The following is a 17,560-nucleotide window of genomic DNA, read 5'->3' as shown; positions in this document are numbered from 1 at the left end:
CTCATTCAGAAAAACATGGTGTACATTCAGTTATAGAAATCAGCAGTGGCTGGCCAGGCATGGTGGCTTACGCCTGTAATCCCAACACTTTGGGAGGCTGAGGTGGGTGGATCACCTGAGGTCAGGAGTTCAAAACCAGACTGGGCAACATGGTGAAACTCCATCTCTACTGAAAATACAAAAATTAGCCAGGTGTGGTGGTGGGTGCCTGTAGTCCCAGCTACTCGGGAGGCTGAGGCAGGAGAATCGCTTGAACCCGGGGAGTCGGAGGTTGCAGTGAGTCAAGATTGCGCCACTTCAGTCCAGCCTGGTCAAAAGAATGAAACTGTCTCAAAAAAAAAGAAAGAAAAGAAGTCAGCAGTGGCTTTGACTGAATGCTGCCGCAATGTCTAAGTGATGCGTGTCAGTACCCCTGCTAGATCTGAAACGTAAGTAGAGAAAGGTTAAAAAAAAAAAAAAAAAAATCACATGGAGAAGTATAAAAGACTCAGCAGGCGGGAGGGGCAGACAAAAAGCAGTAGAGTTACCTTTATGGCACCTCCTTTTATGTTTTTCTACCTCTTTTTTTTTTTTTTTGGAGATGGAATTTCGTTCTTGTTGCCCAGGCTGGAGTGCAGTGGCACAATCTCGGCTCACCACATCCTCCGCCTCCCAGGCACAAGTGATTCTCCTGCCTCAACCTCCCAAGTAACTGGGATTACAGGCCTGTGCCACCACGCCCGGCTAGTTTTGTATTTTTAGTAGAGATGGGGTTTCTCTATGTTGGTCAGGCTGGTCTCAAACTCCCGACCGCAGGTGATCCTCCCGCCTTGGCCTCCCACTTGCTGGGATTACAGGCATGAGCCACCGCGCCCGACCTCTGCCTCTTTTTAAGAGAACAAGAGAGATCATGACGTTCCCCTGTGGCTAGGTTCTAAGTTGAACAGATGTAACTAATAATTCTCTTTCTTTATCAAGGTAATGGAACTGACTTGAAGCTTGATGTATCTTTATTCATTTATAGTTGTCTTTAACAAGAGTAGTAGATGGCTTTTATTTAGCAGTGAAACAATTTTTTTAATTCTTGATTTTTTTTTTCCGCTTAGGCCCAGATAGCTAATAACCGAACACCTGGAAGATGGACCCAGCGATACTATTCAGCCAACAAAAACATTATCTGTAGAAATTGTGACAAACGTGGCCATTTATCAAAGAACTGCCCCTTACCACGAGTACGTGAAATATGCCTTGCTTCTTTCCACATATGTAAACTCAAAATCTCAAGGGTGAGGCCGGGCGCGGTGGCTCACGCCTGTAATCCCAGCACTTTGGGAGGCCAAAGCGGGTGGATCATGAGTTCAGGAGATCGAGACCATCCTGGCTAACATGGTGAAACCCCGTCTCTACTAAAAGTATACAAAAAATTAGCCGGGCGTGATGGCGGGCGCCTGTAGTCCCAGCTACTTGGGAGACTGAGGCAGGAGAATGGCGTGAACCCGGGAGATGGACCTTGCAGTGAGCAGAGATCGCACCACTGCACTCTAGCCTGGGTGACAAAGCAAGACACTGTCTCAAAAAAAAAAAATCTCAAGGGTGAAACCCTATAACCTTAGAATTCAAATCTTTTTATAATATGTGTGTTAAATTTCTTGTAGCTTACAGCCTAGTGTAGGAAAAATGATAATAAATTTGGAGTCAGAAAAATGTGGAATCAATTTTAACTTCTCATTATTAGTTGGGCAAATCATTTAACCCTCTATGCTTCTCGTTTTCTTGTCTATAAAATGAAAAGATTGAATCAGATGATTCCTGAGACCCCTTTCACTTACAAACCTTCTACTTCATAAGACAGCTTATTTCACTGTGAGATAATTTTTATTGTTAGAAAATTATAATTTGGGGCATTTTTAAATGTTTATTAATGTAAGTTATGTTAGGGTACATCAACCTTTGGAACAACACAGAACTGAAGATCTTAGACGTTTCCCGACCAGATAATTAGCTCTTAACAAACATTTCTTCCATTCCTCCTACCTCTTCCAAATGACTGTTTTTCAAATAGTTCAGACAGCTCTCATGTTCCTTTTTTGTTTTTGCCTCTCCAGGCAAAACAGCTTCTGTATCTGTTTCTCCTATGACTTAGCTTCTAGATATGCTCCTCATTCTACTTTCCCTCTTACATACCTTTCATTTTGTCAATATTCCTATAAGAAGAGGCATAAGGAATAAATGCCAGCTGCTAGTATGTACAGACTAAGCCTTTTTGGCAAACAGTATACATACAGTGTTTTGGACATTTTGTTTGATTTAACAGTTGTGCTCAAGATTCTACCTTTATTAGGTCTCAAATTAGAAATAATTTTTTTGGGGATTATATTGAAAAAGAAATACTAATCTTCTACCTTTTGAGACTGAAGAGATTTTAATGATTTTTTTGCCACATAGAAAGTTCGTCGCTGCTTCCTATGCTCCAGGAGCGGACACCTCCTATATTCCTGTCCAGCCCCGCTTTGTGAATACTGTCCTGTGCCTAAGATGTTGGACCACTCATGTCTTTTCAGACATTCCTGGGATAAACAATGTGACCGATGTCATATGCTCGGCCACTATACAGATGTGAGTATCCTGCATGTAACTAATTTGTCAGGCTTTGGAGGGAGTGTGCAAGTTTGTAATTAATGTGCAAGTTTATAACTATCAGTCAGCATACCTAAAAGAATGTTTACTCTGTGCTATATAGATTGATAGTCATGTCCCTTTTGTCACTGAATATGTATATAAAGCAGTGCTCTAAATATCAGTGTAAGGAGCCTACTGAATCAGGAGAGAGTATTAAGAGATAGCATTAACAAATATTTTAAGCCCATTCTAGCCCTTTTTCTTTATGTGCTTGCTAAATAAAGGCTGAATTTAAAGAGGTAATAAATAACATGTAAAATGTGTGTATTTATTCATATTTATTTATTAAGATGTAATCTCACTCTGTCACCCAGGCTGGAGTGCAGTGGTACAATCTCGGCTCATTGCAACCTCTGCCTCCCAGGTTCCAGCGATCCTCCTACCTCAGCCTCCCAAGTAGCTGGGACTACAGGCGCATGCCAACACTCCTGGCTAATTTTTGTATTTTTAGTAGAGACAGGGTTTTCACCATGTTGGCCAGGCTGGTCTTGAACTCTCGACCTCAGGTGATCCGCCCACCTCAGTCTCCCAAAGTGCTGGGATCACAGGCGTGAGCCACCGCATCCTATTTATGCATATTTAAATGAAAATATATGCACAATTAGCAGTTATTTAGAAATGTTTATAGGAAGCCTATTCTGATCTTTTTTTATTTTTATTTTACTTATTTATTTATTTATTGTTTTGTGATGGAGTCTCGCTCTTTTGCCCAGGCTGTGGAGTGCAGTGGCGCGATCTCGGCTCACTGCAACCTCCAACTCCTAGGTTCAAGCAATTCTCCTGCCTCAGCCTCCTGAGTAGCTGGGATTACAGGCATGGGCCACCATGCCTGGCTATTCTTGTATTTTTAGTAGAGACGGGGTTTCACCATGTTGGCCAGGATGGTCTCGATCTCCTGACCTCGTGATAGATCCACCTCAGCCTCCTAAAGTGCTGGGATTACAGGCCTGAGCCACTGCGCCCAGCTTTTTTTTTTTTTTTTTTTTCAGACAGAGTCTCACTCTGTCACCCTGGCTGGAGTGCAGTGGCATGATCTTGGCTCACTGCAACCTCTGCCTCCCAGGTTCAAGCGATTCTCCTGCTTCAGCCTCCCAAGTAGCTGGGATTACAGGCACCCGCCACCATGCCCGGCTAATTTTTGTATTTTTAGTAGACAACAGGGTTTCACATGGTCAAGCTGGTCTCAAACTCCTGACCTCAGGTGATCCACTCACCTCAGCATCCCAAAGTGTTGAGATTACAGGCGTGAGCCATTGCACCTGGCCTGATTCTTCTTATTAATGATTTTGCTGTTCTAATAGTCTAAGGAAAGAAGGACAAGGCAGCCATTACTTTAAATTGCAGCATATTAAAAATGCTGTTTTGGACACCATTTGCATTGTATTGTTGTAAATGTATATGAAGTTTAGTCACAATTTCAAAGACCAGAGGGCTATTGAAATAAGTAAATCAGCTTTGATGTGGAATATGTAGCTTTCTACATTCAGTTTACCCTAACTCCCAATGAGTGTCTCATTAAGAGTATTTCATTTTAGGTCTTAATTGCGTTTCTTACTACATAGTAACATATATTTATTTTATATTAACAACTAATCAATACAAAGTCATTTTTCATCCTCATACCTAAGTGGCAATTCTAATTCATTTAAGGCATATTTATGAAAGGAGTATATCTCATTCTCTTTTTTAAAGCATTACTTACCTATTTTTTAAAATAATAAAAGTACTTTAATATGTACTTCCCCAAAGTCATGATACGAAAGCAGAAACATTTTTCTAATTTTATTTATATTGAAATATACCTGTAGTCTTTTTTTTACAGCCCTTTTTAATGCATGTCTGAAATACAGCTATAATCTTTTGCTCAGTAAATTAGTATGGCTTTCTGTTGAAATGAATTTCAGATTAAAAGAGATTAGAGTGTGACTGTTTGGTATATATATGTATTTCTCATGTAAATAATGTGACAATTATTATTGTGATTCCACCAGCAAATTTATACTTAAATTGTTACCCATTTTTTAAACAAACAGTGGTGCATTTAATAATGTTTTGGCAAGTCATATTTTATCAATGGAATTGTGAAATTAAAATACATGTACACTTATTATCTGGATAAGTATTGTCAAATTGCTCTTCTAAAAGATTGTATCAACGTATCTACCTACCAGCAGTGTTAAGAGAAATGAGCACTGCACTCATCAACCTTAAGTATTATCAGTCTTTAAAATTTTTGGCTAATCAGACCAAAAAATGATATTTTATTGTTTTAATTTGTATTTCTTTGGTTATTAATAAAGTGGTATATGGTTAATTAATTTGAATACTCTATTCTCAAGGCTATATATAGAGATAGAAGTTGTCATTTCATTCCAAAGTACTTTAATCTTATTTTTCAGTGTTTACCAAGTCTTAAAAATGATAAATCCTGAATTGTCCTAGCATTATGTTGTTGTCTGCATTAAGTTGTCAATTATAATTTTCTTAGCAAGATTTTCTAGTTTGGCAGTTATCTTTAATAGCATCTGTTTATTTTACTGTTTTCTTCCAAAGAGCTCTGACAAATACGGTCTTATTTGCCTGTGGTAAAGAAGGGAGTAAGACATTATCATAGACAATTTTTTAAAAATAAAAAACGGTACTACAGAACAGTTAAAAATTTCTTGTAAAAGGTTATATAATCATCTGTGAGTGTTAATTCTATAGGCCATTCCTCTTTACTTAATTTTGGCCCCTAATATATGTTAAATTATTATCTAAAATGAGAATTAATAATCACAGTGAATGTAAGTTTTTTTAAATAGGGTTAAAATCGTGGTATGCTCCTGTAATGTCAGCTACTCAGGAGGCTAAGGCAGGAGGATCTCTTGATCCCAGGAGTTTAAAACCTGGTGGCTCACACTTGTAATCTTAGCACTCTGGGAGGCCGAGCCAGGTGGATCACGAGGTCAAGAGATCGAGACCATCCTGGCCAACATGGTGTGAAACCCTGTCTTTACTAAAAATACAAAAATTAGCTGGGCGTGGTGATACACGCCTGTAGTCCCAGCTACTTGGGAGACTGAAGCAGGAGAATCACTTCAACCCGGGAGGCAGAGGTTGCAGTGAGCCAAGATCATACTACTGCACTCCATCCTGGCAACAGAGTAAGACTCTGTCTAAAACAACCAAACAAACAAACAAAAAAACCAGTCTGGGCAACATAGTGAGAGCCCATCTCAAAAAATAAAATATAATAGGGTTAGGCTGTGACCAGCTTCAGATAAGGCAGTACTCGTTTCCCCAAATCTACCAGTATCGACTATTTTTGTTGTAATTACATGGTGAAGGTTCTGGATGCTGGTCTTTGTAGCCTACCCACCTGGTATAGGATTCCCTCACAGCCCAGTCAAGCCTGGGCTCTACTGACTCCTTGTGGCAAGGCTCATAGTCCTTCTACCACCCCAGAAACTTCATGAGAATTCACATGGAAGCCGAGTCATTCTGGCCCCTTGTTGTTGGAACTGTACATGCTTTAGGTCTGTCTTGAAACCTGGGCCTCCGCAGAAAATTTGTTTCCTCTGCAACCCTATCAGATGCTTGCTGCTCATCTTCCATGATCCTGAATTAAGAGATGATATCAGCCTCTTTCTCACTTGCTATGGCTGCTTTTAAGTCATTACTCAACCCTTTTTATATAGATATCTTCGGCTTATTTAAGGCTTATACCCTCTGGCAATACTATCCTCTACCTTTCTTTGTCATTTTCATCTTCCCACCTACTGGACTTTCTGCTCATTCACGGAGGATTTCTGAAACCCTGAATAACTATAGATGTTCTAACTTTTTATAAATTGACAATATCGAGAAACTTCCAAGGCTGGGTGCAGTGGCTCACGCCTGTTACCCAGCACTTTGGGAGGCCGAGGTAGGCAGATCACTTGAGGCCACAAGTTTGAGGCCAGCCTGGCCAACATGGCAAAACCCTGTCCCTACTAAAAATACAAAAGTTAGCTGAGTGTGATGGTGCACACTTGTAATTCCAGCTACTGGGAAGGCTGAGGCATGAGAATTGCTAGAACCCAGGACGCAGAAGTTTCAGTGAACTGAGATCGCACCACTGCACTCCAGCCTGGGCAACAGAGTGAGACAGTTTCCAAAAAAACAAAAGGAAAGAAACTTGCCCTTTTACTTTATATATTCCCATAGTCACACACCTAAACCTCTGTTTGGCCAGATTACCAGATACATGTATGCAAAGAGAATTTGTAGTGAAAATTGTCGAGTCATATTCAAATCCTTTCTGTAATGAAAAGTTCTCTCCTAAAATCTGTTGGAAATTCCTCATTGATTAACTACTTCTGTAAAAGTATTTGGTTGAAATCCCAGAGTTTTATGAGGTGAAGGATAAAAAGATGGCTCAAGGCCTACCAAAGTCAACCTGCATCATTAGTCCCTTTCAGAAGATAAGAACCTGGAGTGTGGAAAGAATCCTGTTTCTGAATCTGCTATAGTTTCTCTCCTCACTTGCCAACAATTTTTAAATATACAGAGAATTTTTAAATGTCTGTATACATTTAGCTTGCACACAGAGCAATTCTGTGAGCTATCTCTGACATTTCCAAGATAACGACAGCCATACATAATTGTATGTTTACTGTGCTGGAGGAGTGCTTCATTCACCACTATGTCCTTAGCATATAGTAGGTGTTCAGTAGATTTAATCCTCACAAGCAGGATATGAAGTGTAAGTACTATTTATTACTCCTATTTTACAAACTAAAAACTGAGACACTACAAGGTTAATAAGTTTTGCCCAAGGTCTAAAAGCTAAAATGATACTGTACTTTATGAATATATGTGGAGAAAGCTTGCATATTGGCAATCTAGGAATCATCAGTTTATCTCCTGCTCAGAGGATCTCTCAACTTTCTTTCTTAAATATGCAGATATTATAGCTCTAATAAGCAACTTAATATAACACTCATGACATTGGGGCAATATAGTGAGACTTCCACTCTTTACCAAAAAAGATTTAAAAATTAGGCAGGCAGGGTGGCATGCACCTGTAGTCCCAGCTACTCAGAAGGCTGAGGTGGGAGGATTACTTGAGCCCAGGAGGTCAAGGCTGCAGTGAGCTATGATCACATCACTACACTCCGGCCTGGGTGAAAGAGTAAGACTCTCTCTTTAAAAAAATAAAAAATTAAAAAAAAAAAACAAACCAATATATTATAAAACACCTGAGGAAAAATATTTTCCAAACAAAAATAAATTTTACCTTAGGTTTTCAGCACTTTAAAAAACCCCTGGGGATCAAGAAAGCAGTATAGCATGTTGATTTTCAGACACAGAGCCAATTCTGTGATACCATAGAGCTTTACTGCTCACAAGAGACCGTTGCAGCTTCAGCAATCTTTATTAATTGTTCAGATTGCCACTCTTTTTTATTAAAGCATGAGTGAGTTAGTGTCAGATATAATCAAAATCCAAACCTAAATTTTCTCGCTTTATTCAGCAATTTTTTTTCTCAAATTCCCTGCTCAGTGCTTTTAACTTTTAAAGTCTGATTTTTTAATACAGTAGAAGAAAATAATTCATAGAACATATTTCACTTTATTCCTTTATTTATTTTTATTTTTATGTTTATTTTTGAAACAGAGTCTCACTCTGCCGCCCAGGCTGGAGTGCAGAGGTGTGATCTCAGCTCACTGCAACCTCTGCCTCCCAGATTCGAGCAATTCTCCTGCCTCGGCCTCCCAAGTAGCTGAGATTACAGGCATGAGCCACCACACCCAGCTAATTTTTGTATTTTTAATAGAGGTGGGGTTTCACCATGTTGGCCAGGCTGATGCCGAACTCCTGACCTCAGGTGATCCGCCCACCTTGGCCTCCCAAAGTGCTGGGGTTACAGGCGTGAGCTATCACACCTGGCCTTTTTACTTTTTTGATGCTAGAAAAATGCTCCCATATCAGCCATATACTACAATATTTTTCACAGTGCAAAAGTTTATTTTAAGGAGAACTCAGTATAAACTGTGTAGTCTTTAACATACACGTGAGTGCTTAATGATGTTTCTTCAATAAATACATATGTAAAATTGAAAACTAATGTCTTTTATTTAAATTTTTATTAAACTTGGAGATTTCCAGCAGGAAATATAAAGCATCTAGTACAAATCATTTCATACTTGTCGAATCCAGAATGGACAGTTACTAGAGCATTATTTTTGTAAAGGTAGTTATTTAAGAAACAGGTATTTATTTTATTTTTAGTCTATTACAAGGAGCACTGAGTAGTATTCATACAATTTCCTCCCCTTATCCTTTCCACAGTCTTACTCAGATATGACTGGCCAGAAATAAGAATGGCTGAAACATCTTATTGAGCTGAATAACTAAGCCAAGATTTGAATTTAAAGACTTGCTTAATTCAAATATTTTGTGTAATGGCGGTTCTACCTTTATTCAAAAACATCTCCAGTGTTCTACCACCCAAAAAACTTTCTACATTTGTTCGTTTAGCAAAAATTTGCTGGTTGCCTCTTACATGCCAGACAGTATTCCAAGTACTAGGGGAAAAAAAGATGAGTAAGACATGATCCCTGCCGTTGAGGAACTCAGAGTATAATAGGAAAGGTGGGTGTGTTAAGAAGAGTGTAAAGTGTAATATGAAAGTACATCAGGGTGGTGATAAATGAAAGAGTCTTAGAAGACTCTAAACTTAGTGACTTGCAGATAATGTGTACCTAGAAAATGTAGAAAGTGTAACATAGACCTAAGAAGGGAGCCAAGTAAGTGTGTCTTTTTATTTTGAGATAATTATAGATTCACATACAGTTTTAAGAAATAATATAGAGGACTGGGCGCAGTGACTCTTTCCAGTAACCACAACCCAGCCCTTTGGGAGGCCAAATCAGAAGGATTGCCTGAGACCAGGAGTTTGAGAACAGCCTAAGCAATATAGTGAGACCCTATATCTACAAGAAAACATTTTTTTAAAGAAATGATAAAATTAAGATTCAGATAGCAAATAATCATGAACAAACTAATTTCCCTGCTAAACTTACTTGAAGTTAAGAGAAACCACTGATACATTCAGATCTACTTAATGAAAATGAGAATGCCTAAATAAGAATAAATAATTACAAATTAAAATGCCCCCTCCCCAACAAAGTAACTAGGATGTATAAAATCACAATGGGAGGAAGGAATGAAGGGGATAATTTTGAAAATAAAAATTTATCTCTGAAAAAACTAAAATGCTAGAATTATATTATTGTGATAGATTGATATGTACCTTCAGATAAATATGTAGTTCTGCTGACAGTGTGCATTACACTATCTTTGGAAATAAAGAGGAAAATGAGACTTTGGTTAGATACATGTACTTTGTTCTACCCACTTTTCTCAACGTTTTAATGTTATTTATAGGTAATATTGGAGCCAGAGGGCAGGCTGCAGTTGATTGATTGTCTTACACAATTGTCGTATAGGCTTACCAAATGTTTATTTAACTGAGAGATCAGACTACTTCAAGAAAGTTAAGTAGATTTCTATACTTGAAGGTCTCCTATCCTCTTGATGTACACAAAACTCATGATAATGTTAGTGAAAATTGCGTATGTGTTCATTGTTCAGGGAGTAAATCCCAAAATCAGGAATTAGTAATTTATTGGAACTGTTACCAAGCCACCTAATAAATGAATATCTGAAATTTTTCATGGTTGCAAATGTATGTGGCCTTATGTAAATAATTATGGTCTACATTTTAAACTTGAAGGCGTATGATACAGTTTGGCTCCATGTCCCCACTCGAATCTCAAGTTGAATTGTAATTCCCAATGTTGAGGAAGGGACCTGGTGGGAGGTGATTGGATCATGGGGGCAGATTTCCCCCGTGCTGTTCTTGCAATAGTAAGTTCTCATGAGATTTGATGGTTTAAAAGTGTATGGCACCCTGCCCCTCATTTGCTCTCTTTCTCTCCTGCCAATGTGAAGAAGGTGCTTGCTTCCCCTTCAACTTCCACCATGATTGTAAGTTTCCTGAGGCCTCCTCAGTCATGCTTCCTGTTAAGCCTGTGGAACTTGAGTCAGTTAAACCTCTTTTCTTCATAAATTACCCCAGTGTTAGGTAATTCTTTAGAGTAATGTGAAAATGGACTAATACAGTATATAACTTAGTACATTTAAAGTTTGAAGGAGAAACCAGTTCTTATTTTAAATTGTACTAAATGGTTTCCTTTCTAGCCATTTCTAAGTAACCTGAAAATTCCTCCAATCTTTTTAACTCTCCCTATAGTACATACCTCCTTGTCTAGTATTAGTCACTTTCAGTGGACTCAGCAGCTTACTAGCAAGCTTATCTTGTCTTTATAGAAAATGTAAGAGTAAGTGTGTAGAAAATAGAGATAATTCCCATTCTTCAGACCCTTACCGTTCATCAAAGGAAGAGAAAGATTGTCTCCTTCTAGCCTGCCTTTATAAACTTTATAAGCTCTCAGCATTAAAGGATAAATAAACTTCAGTTTTTCTCTGAGAATCTTACAGCACTGAGGAATGGACTGACTTACTCTTCAGTCCAATCACATTTGGGAAGACACAAGTCTCTGATATATAAAGCAGAAGGCCACTAAGAATTTGTTAAATTTCAAACTTATTATATGCCACATCTTTTTAAAACTAAATCTAGGTATAAAAGTCCATGTAGACTTGAATTTTACTATTAAATCCACTAATATGAACAAATTCTGGGACATAATTATCTGAGTTATGAATTGAGAGTGAAAATAAGATCCTTGTTAACAACCCTAAGGCTAAAAGATTCACTAAATCTTACAGAATAAGGTCAGTGCTGCTGACCTTTATAGATCCCTGGATGTGGTGGAAGTTGCCTATAGTCCCAGTACGTGGGCGGATGAGGCAGGAAGATCACTTGAGCAAAGGAGTTCAAGTCCAACCTGGGCAACATAGCAAGACCCGATCTCTTAAAAAAAAAAGAAAAAAAAAAGTATACATTCCAGACAGCTTTCTGATTTGGTTTTGAAAGTTTCTGTCAAATTACACAGCAGTGAAGCAATATGCACAACTGGGAAAGCTGTTTAACCTCAAACTATTCAAAGACTTACTTATAGAGATCTGTTTGCTAGCATACTAATCAATTCTATGTATAATCTTGTTGTACTAATCAATTCTATGTATGATCTTGTACTAATCCTATGTATGATCTGGTCGAACCCAATAAGCAGTTATTCATCTTGAAAAAGAGCTGTTTTCCTCAGTTGTCTACTAGTTAAAATAATTAGGCATGCCATCTAAAAGGTACACACAGTTCATCTTGAAAACTTACAAATGCCTGTAGTATGATTATGTTTCAGTTAAAAAAAAAAAACAAAAAACAAAGTGAGCTCTGTGTAATCTACATGTATATGCTTGTGTGTGTATATATGTACATATATAAACAATGATAAATGGGATAAAAGAATACATACCACGCTCTTAACATTGATTTTCCTCATCAGACTGGGAATAGGTTAGAAAAGAGGGCTGAAAAACGCAATTAGTTTTGCCTTTATTCGTATTTTTATTGTATTGTTTCATTTGTTTTAAAAAGAGAGTAAAAAGATAATTATGCAGGATTTCAGTTTAATAGTAAGTGTGATCTTCATTTGTTGTAAGGCATTCTACTAATCGTTTGCTTGATAAAAATAAAGCAATACTAAACTACTTTCAGAAGTTCAAGAAACTCAAGCAAGTTATATAATAAATATTATGAGCTAATTGGCCTTTTATAGAACATAAAAATAATTCTCTCTGTAATCATGGAAGACATGGCTCAATTTTTAAATTATTTCATCCAGTGTTATTCTAAACTTTTACTTTTTTTAGCCCATTATATTTTAGACAGAAACCAGTTCTAATGTAGCAGGAAAATTTTCTAAAGTAAGTTACAGGGTCTCAAAGCCTTCTTTCTCACCCTCTCATCACCCTTGCTACCCACTGCTACTGGTTTAGGGATGCTTATTTGAGACAGAGTATCACTCTGTTGCCAGACTGGAATGCAGTGGTGCTGGAGTGCAGTGGTGCGATCTCAGCTCACTGCAACTTCCGCCTCCTGGGTTCAAGCTATTCTCCTGCCTCGGCCTCCCAAGTACCTGGGACTACAGGCACGCACTACCACACCCAGCTGCTTTTTGTATTTTTAGTACAGATGGGGTTTCGCCATGTTGTCCAGGCTGGTCTCAAACTCCTAACCTCAAGTGATCTGCCCGCCTCGGCCTCCTAAAGTGCTGGGATTACAGGCATGAGCCAATGTGTCCAGCCAAGAACTTTATTCTTATAAGAATCTGGCACAATGGAAGGGTCTTTTAATGGTATAGATAACAATGTCCAGTGATTTAAAACAGCTCTTCACAGGTCTCTGTAATTGTAACTCTTTCCCTGTTCTTAACAAACCAAAACTTGATAGTCTCACAACTTTTCCATAAATGAGTTGATCAGAGACCTGTATAGTGCTTGGCAAATACCACCTGAGCTGCCAATACTGGCTGGATTTCACATACGCCTTTTTTTTTTTTTTTAATAAGCCAATAGAAAAAAATTGCAGGCATATATAAAAAATTGGTAGATCAAAAAAAAAAAGTTTGGAGTGGGCCCTGTGTGGTGGCTCACACCTGTAATCCCAGCACTTTGGGAGGCCAAGGCAGGCAGATCACTTAAGGTCAGGAGATCAAGACCAGCCTGGCCAACATGTTGAAACCCTGTCTCTACTAAAAATACAAAAATTAGCCAGGCGTGGTGGCGCACACCTATAATCCCTGCTACTTGGGAGGCTGAGGTGGGAGAATCTGAAGTGGGAGAATCACAAGTCAGAGAATCACTGGAACTCGGGAGGTGGAGGTTGCAGTGAACCAAGATCGCATCCCTGCACTCCAACCTGGGTGCAGAGCAAGACTCTGTCTCAAAAAAAGAAAAGAAAAGTTTGGAGTAAAATATTCTAAAATATTTGCTCTTGTTATGTCAGGGATTATAGATGTTTTATTGTTTTCTACTTTTTATTTCTATTAATCTCTATTTGCTAGTTTTATATTAGTCATTCTAATAGACGTATACTATCTAATTATAGTTTTAGTTTGCATTTTCTAATGGCTAATAATGTTGAATATCCTTTCATGTATGCACTTATCATCCTTCTTTCTTCTTTGGTGAAATATTAACATCCCTTCCTAATTTTTAATGAGAGTGTTAATTTTCTTCTCATTGGCTGTTGATAGTTCTGTCTGTATTTTGGATATAAGTTTTCAGTTGGGTATGTGATTTCAGAATATTTTTTTCCAGTCCATAGTTTGTCTTCGTATTTTCTTGACAGTTCTCAGGCAAAGCAGAAATTTTTAAATTTAATGAAGTCTAACTTATAAATTTGAACTCTTTACCCAACCCCAGATCACAAAGTTTTTTGTTTTTGTTTTTTGAGACAGGGTCTCATTCTGTCCCGCAGGCTGAAGTGTAGTGGTGCAATCTCGGCTCACTGCAACTTCCACCTCCCAGGCTCAAGTGATCCTACCACCTCAGCCTCCTAGTTGTTGTGACGATAGGCATGTGCCACCATGCTCGTCTGACTTTTCTATTTTTTATAGAAATGAGGTTTTGTTTTGTTGCCCAGGCTGGTCTTGAACTCCTGGACTCAAGTGATCTGCCCACCTTGGCCTCAAGTGCTAGTATTACAGGCATGAGCCACCATGGCCAGCCAGAAGATTTTCTCCTGTGTATTCTTTCAGATGTTTCTACTTTTATATTTAGATCTGTTATCTATTTTGAGTTAAACTTTGTATAATATGAGGTTTAGATCAAGGTTCATTTTTTTTTCTTTACGTATGGTTGACCAGTTGTTCTAACACCATTTGTCAAAAAGGCTTTCCATTCTCAACTGAATTGATTTTGCATCTTTGTCAAAGGTCAATTGGCCATATTTACATGGATTGATTCCTGGACTCTATTTTGTTGCACTGATGTATGTATATGTCCTACTTGCTAAGGCCATATGGTCTTGATTGCTATAGTTTTATAGTAAGTCTTAAAATAAGTAGCGAGATTTCTTAAACTTTTGTTTTTGTTTTGTTTTTGAGACCCCAAGTGTCACTCTGTTGCCCAGGCTAGAGTGCAGTGGCACCGTGTTGGCTCACTGCAACCTCTGTCTCCTGGGTTCAAGCAATTCTCCTGTCTCAGCCTCCCAAGTAGCTGGGATTACAGGCGCCCACCACCACGCTTGGCTTATTTTTATATTTTTAGTAGAGACAGGGTTTCACCATGTTGGCCAGGCTAGTCTCGAACTCCTGACCTCAGGTGCTCTGCCAACCTTGGCCTCCCAAATTGCTGGAATTACAGGTGTGAGCCACCACACCTGGCCAACTTTGGTTATTTTTTTACAAAATAACTTTTGCTGTTCTAATTCCTTTCCCCCTTCATATAATTCTAGAATCACCTTGTCTATACTTATAATAATTTCTGATAGGATTTTGATTACAGTTGTGTTCAGTCTATAGACTACTGTAGGGTTAGTTGACTCCACTGTATTGAGTCTTCCAATCCATGAACATGGTATGTCTCTTTGTTTATTTAGAACTCCTTTAGCTTCCATTATCAGATTTTTGTAGTTTTAACTATACACGTTCTCTGCATAGTTAGAGTTATATGTATTTAAGTTATAAGTATTTTGCCTTTCTTGGAATTATAGAAAAAAGGTATTGTCTTACTACAACATCAGACCTAAGGATGATTATTTGTGTATCTGACATATGCTGGATGCTATCAACATCTTGGGAGAAGAGGAAAAGGAAATTTCCCCAAGAGCATTCCATGAGATTTAGAACTGGATAACAGGGCACTGATTGTAAGTAGAAGGAGCTTAATGTAGTTGACTAAGGTGAATTAGGATTGGTTTTGGTGGTTTTAAACAATTTGCTCTATTAAGTATTTGTTATTTATGATGGACTTTGTATAATTGGGGTTTTTTTTTGTTTTTGAGACAGAGTCTCACTCTGTTGCCCAGGCTAGAGTGCAGTGGTGTAATCTCGGCTCAATGCAACCTCCGCCTCCTGGGTTCAAGCGATTCTCCTGCCTCAGCCTCCCAAGTAGCTAGGAGTACAGGCACTTACCACCACATCCGCCTAATTTTTTGTATTTTTAGTAGAGACGGGGTTTCATGTGTTAGCCTGGATGGCCTCAATCTCCTGACCTCGTGATCTGCCTACCTTGGCCTCTCAAAGTACTGGGATTACAGGCATGAGCCACCAGGCCCGGCCACCATTTTTTCTTTTTCTTTTTAAGTAGAGGTGGGGTCTCGCTGTTAGCCACACTGGTCTCAAACTCTTGGCCTGAAGTGATCCTCCCACATCAGTCTCCCAAAGTGCTGGGATTATAGAAATGAGCCACTGTTCCTGGCCTATAATTGGTTTATAAGTAAAGTTCTAAATTTTCACTTTGAAATTATTTTACCAGGCTGAGTGCCATGGCTTATGCCTGTAATTTCAGCCTTTGGGAGGCCAAGGTGAAAAGATCGCTTGGGGCCAGGAGTTTGAGACCAGCCTAGGGACCATAGTGAGACTCCATCTCTACAAAAAATGAAAAATTAGCCAAGCACTGTGGTCCATGCCTGTAGTCGTAACTACTCTGGAGGCTGAGGTCAGAGAATCCTGCTTGAGCCCAGGAGATCAGGGCTGCAGTCAGCTATGATTCCACCACTGCATTCTAGCCTGGGCAACAGAGTAAGACCCTGTCTCTAAATAAATAAATAAAAATAAAATAAAATAAAATAAAGTGAAACTAATTTGCCTTTAGTTTACCTCTTTTGAGTCTAGTTTAAAACTTCTGGTTCCTGCTAGTGTACTTAAACAGTATAGTATAGAACCTTTGCAGACTTAGTTTATAATTTTCTCAGGATGTCAGCGCTCAGATTTCATTATTCCAATACCAAAGTGACAATGAAATCACTCATGGCAGTTGTAATGGAGGAATGTCACCAACATAGGTTTTTATTTTTTTTAGGGGATTTTTTTGTTTTTTAAGAAATGGGATATCTGAGTGAGCTGAAAGTTATGAAGACAGGAACTCAGAAAGAGTTAAGGTACTAGAAAGCAGGAAGTAAGACCTCTTCCATCCATCGTGCACATGGACTATGTATCCACTACCAAACCACTTAGATGGATTCCCAGAATTATAGGGATCTACCTCTACATGTTATTCTCCCTGGTGTCCACTTACCCAGCCCACAAGTCTGGTTTGAAGGTAATGAATTATCTCACTTGGTTGTTAACAGTCAGTTGCAGATCTAACTCCTTGTTCTACTCCTTCCCGCTTTCTCACTACTGCGCTTGACTAATCTTAAAACCTCCCCAAAAGAGGAGGAAAGGCCAGTAAGGAAGCTGGGGCCATTATTGTTTAAGCATAGAAAAAAGGAATCCATGAGTTTGAGTTAAATTAAAGAAAGTTGTCTGAACTTTCAGAATAGTGTACTTTTCTTTTTTATCAATGACCAAGGTATTTTAAGATTTTTGTATTCCAGAATTTTAATATAAAATACATCAGGATTATCTGATCCAGTATTTTTTCTGTTTTTTTAACAAATAAAAACATTGAGTAGACTTCAGCTGGATGTAAAAATAAGTACATTTCACATAGTAGGTGCTTATTGATGTTTCTGAATTTTCTTAAAATCTATATTTTATTCATTTTGTTCATTTTTTAATTTTTTCCTCTATTATGTCTTCATCAACAGCTCACTTAAACTGTGAGTTTCTTCTAGGTTTGGGCACATCCAAGAGTTGACCTTGGTGCAGTAGATTAATTTATTTCAGCTACTTTATTGATGCCAGTATTTCCATTATTTATTTCTGCATCAGCAGTATGGGGAGTGCCAAATTGATGT

General features: G+C 38.3%; 1 protein-coding gene across 4 annotated transcripts in view; it reads left to right on the top strand.

The window, feature by feature from the left end:
• Positions 1-17,560, top strand: part of ZCCHC7 (zinc finger, CCHC domain containing 7) — a 275,882-nt gene that overhangs the window by 222,288 nt on the left and 36,034 nt on the right. For all 4 annotated transcript variants that reach the window (XM_011970119.1, XM_011970120.1, XM_011970117.1 and 1 more), the window contains 2 exons: positions 1,086-1,211; positions 2,425-2,595. In XM_011970119.1, the coding sequence (XP_011825509.1) occupies positions 1,086-1,211; positions 2,425-2,595 (297 nt within the window). The remainder of the gene's footprint in view (positions 1-1,085; positions 1,212-2,424; positions 2,596-17,560) is intronic.

This window comes from Mandrillus leucophaeus, unplaced genomic scaffold (genome assembly GCF_000951045.1).
Source record: "Mandrillus leucophaeus isolate KB7577 unplaced genomic scaffold, Mleu.le_1.0 Scaffold929, whole genome shotgun sequence".
Taxonomy (NCBI): Eukaryota; Metazoa; Chordata; class Mammalia; order Primates; family Cercopithecidae; genus Mandrillus; species Mandrillus leucophaeus.
The sequence above is the reverse complement of the archived record's forward strand: the minus strand, read 5'-3'. Positions and strand labels throughout refer to the sequence as shown.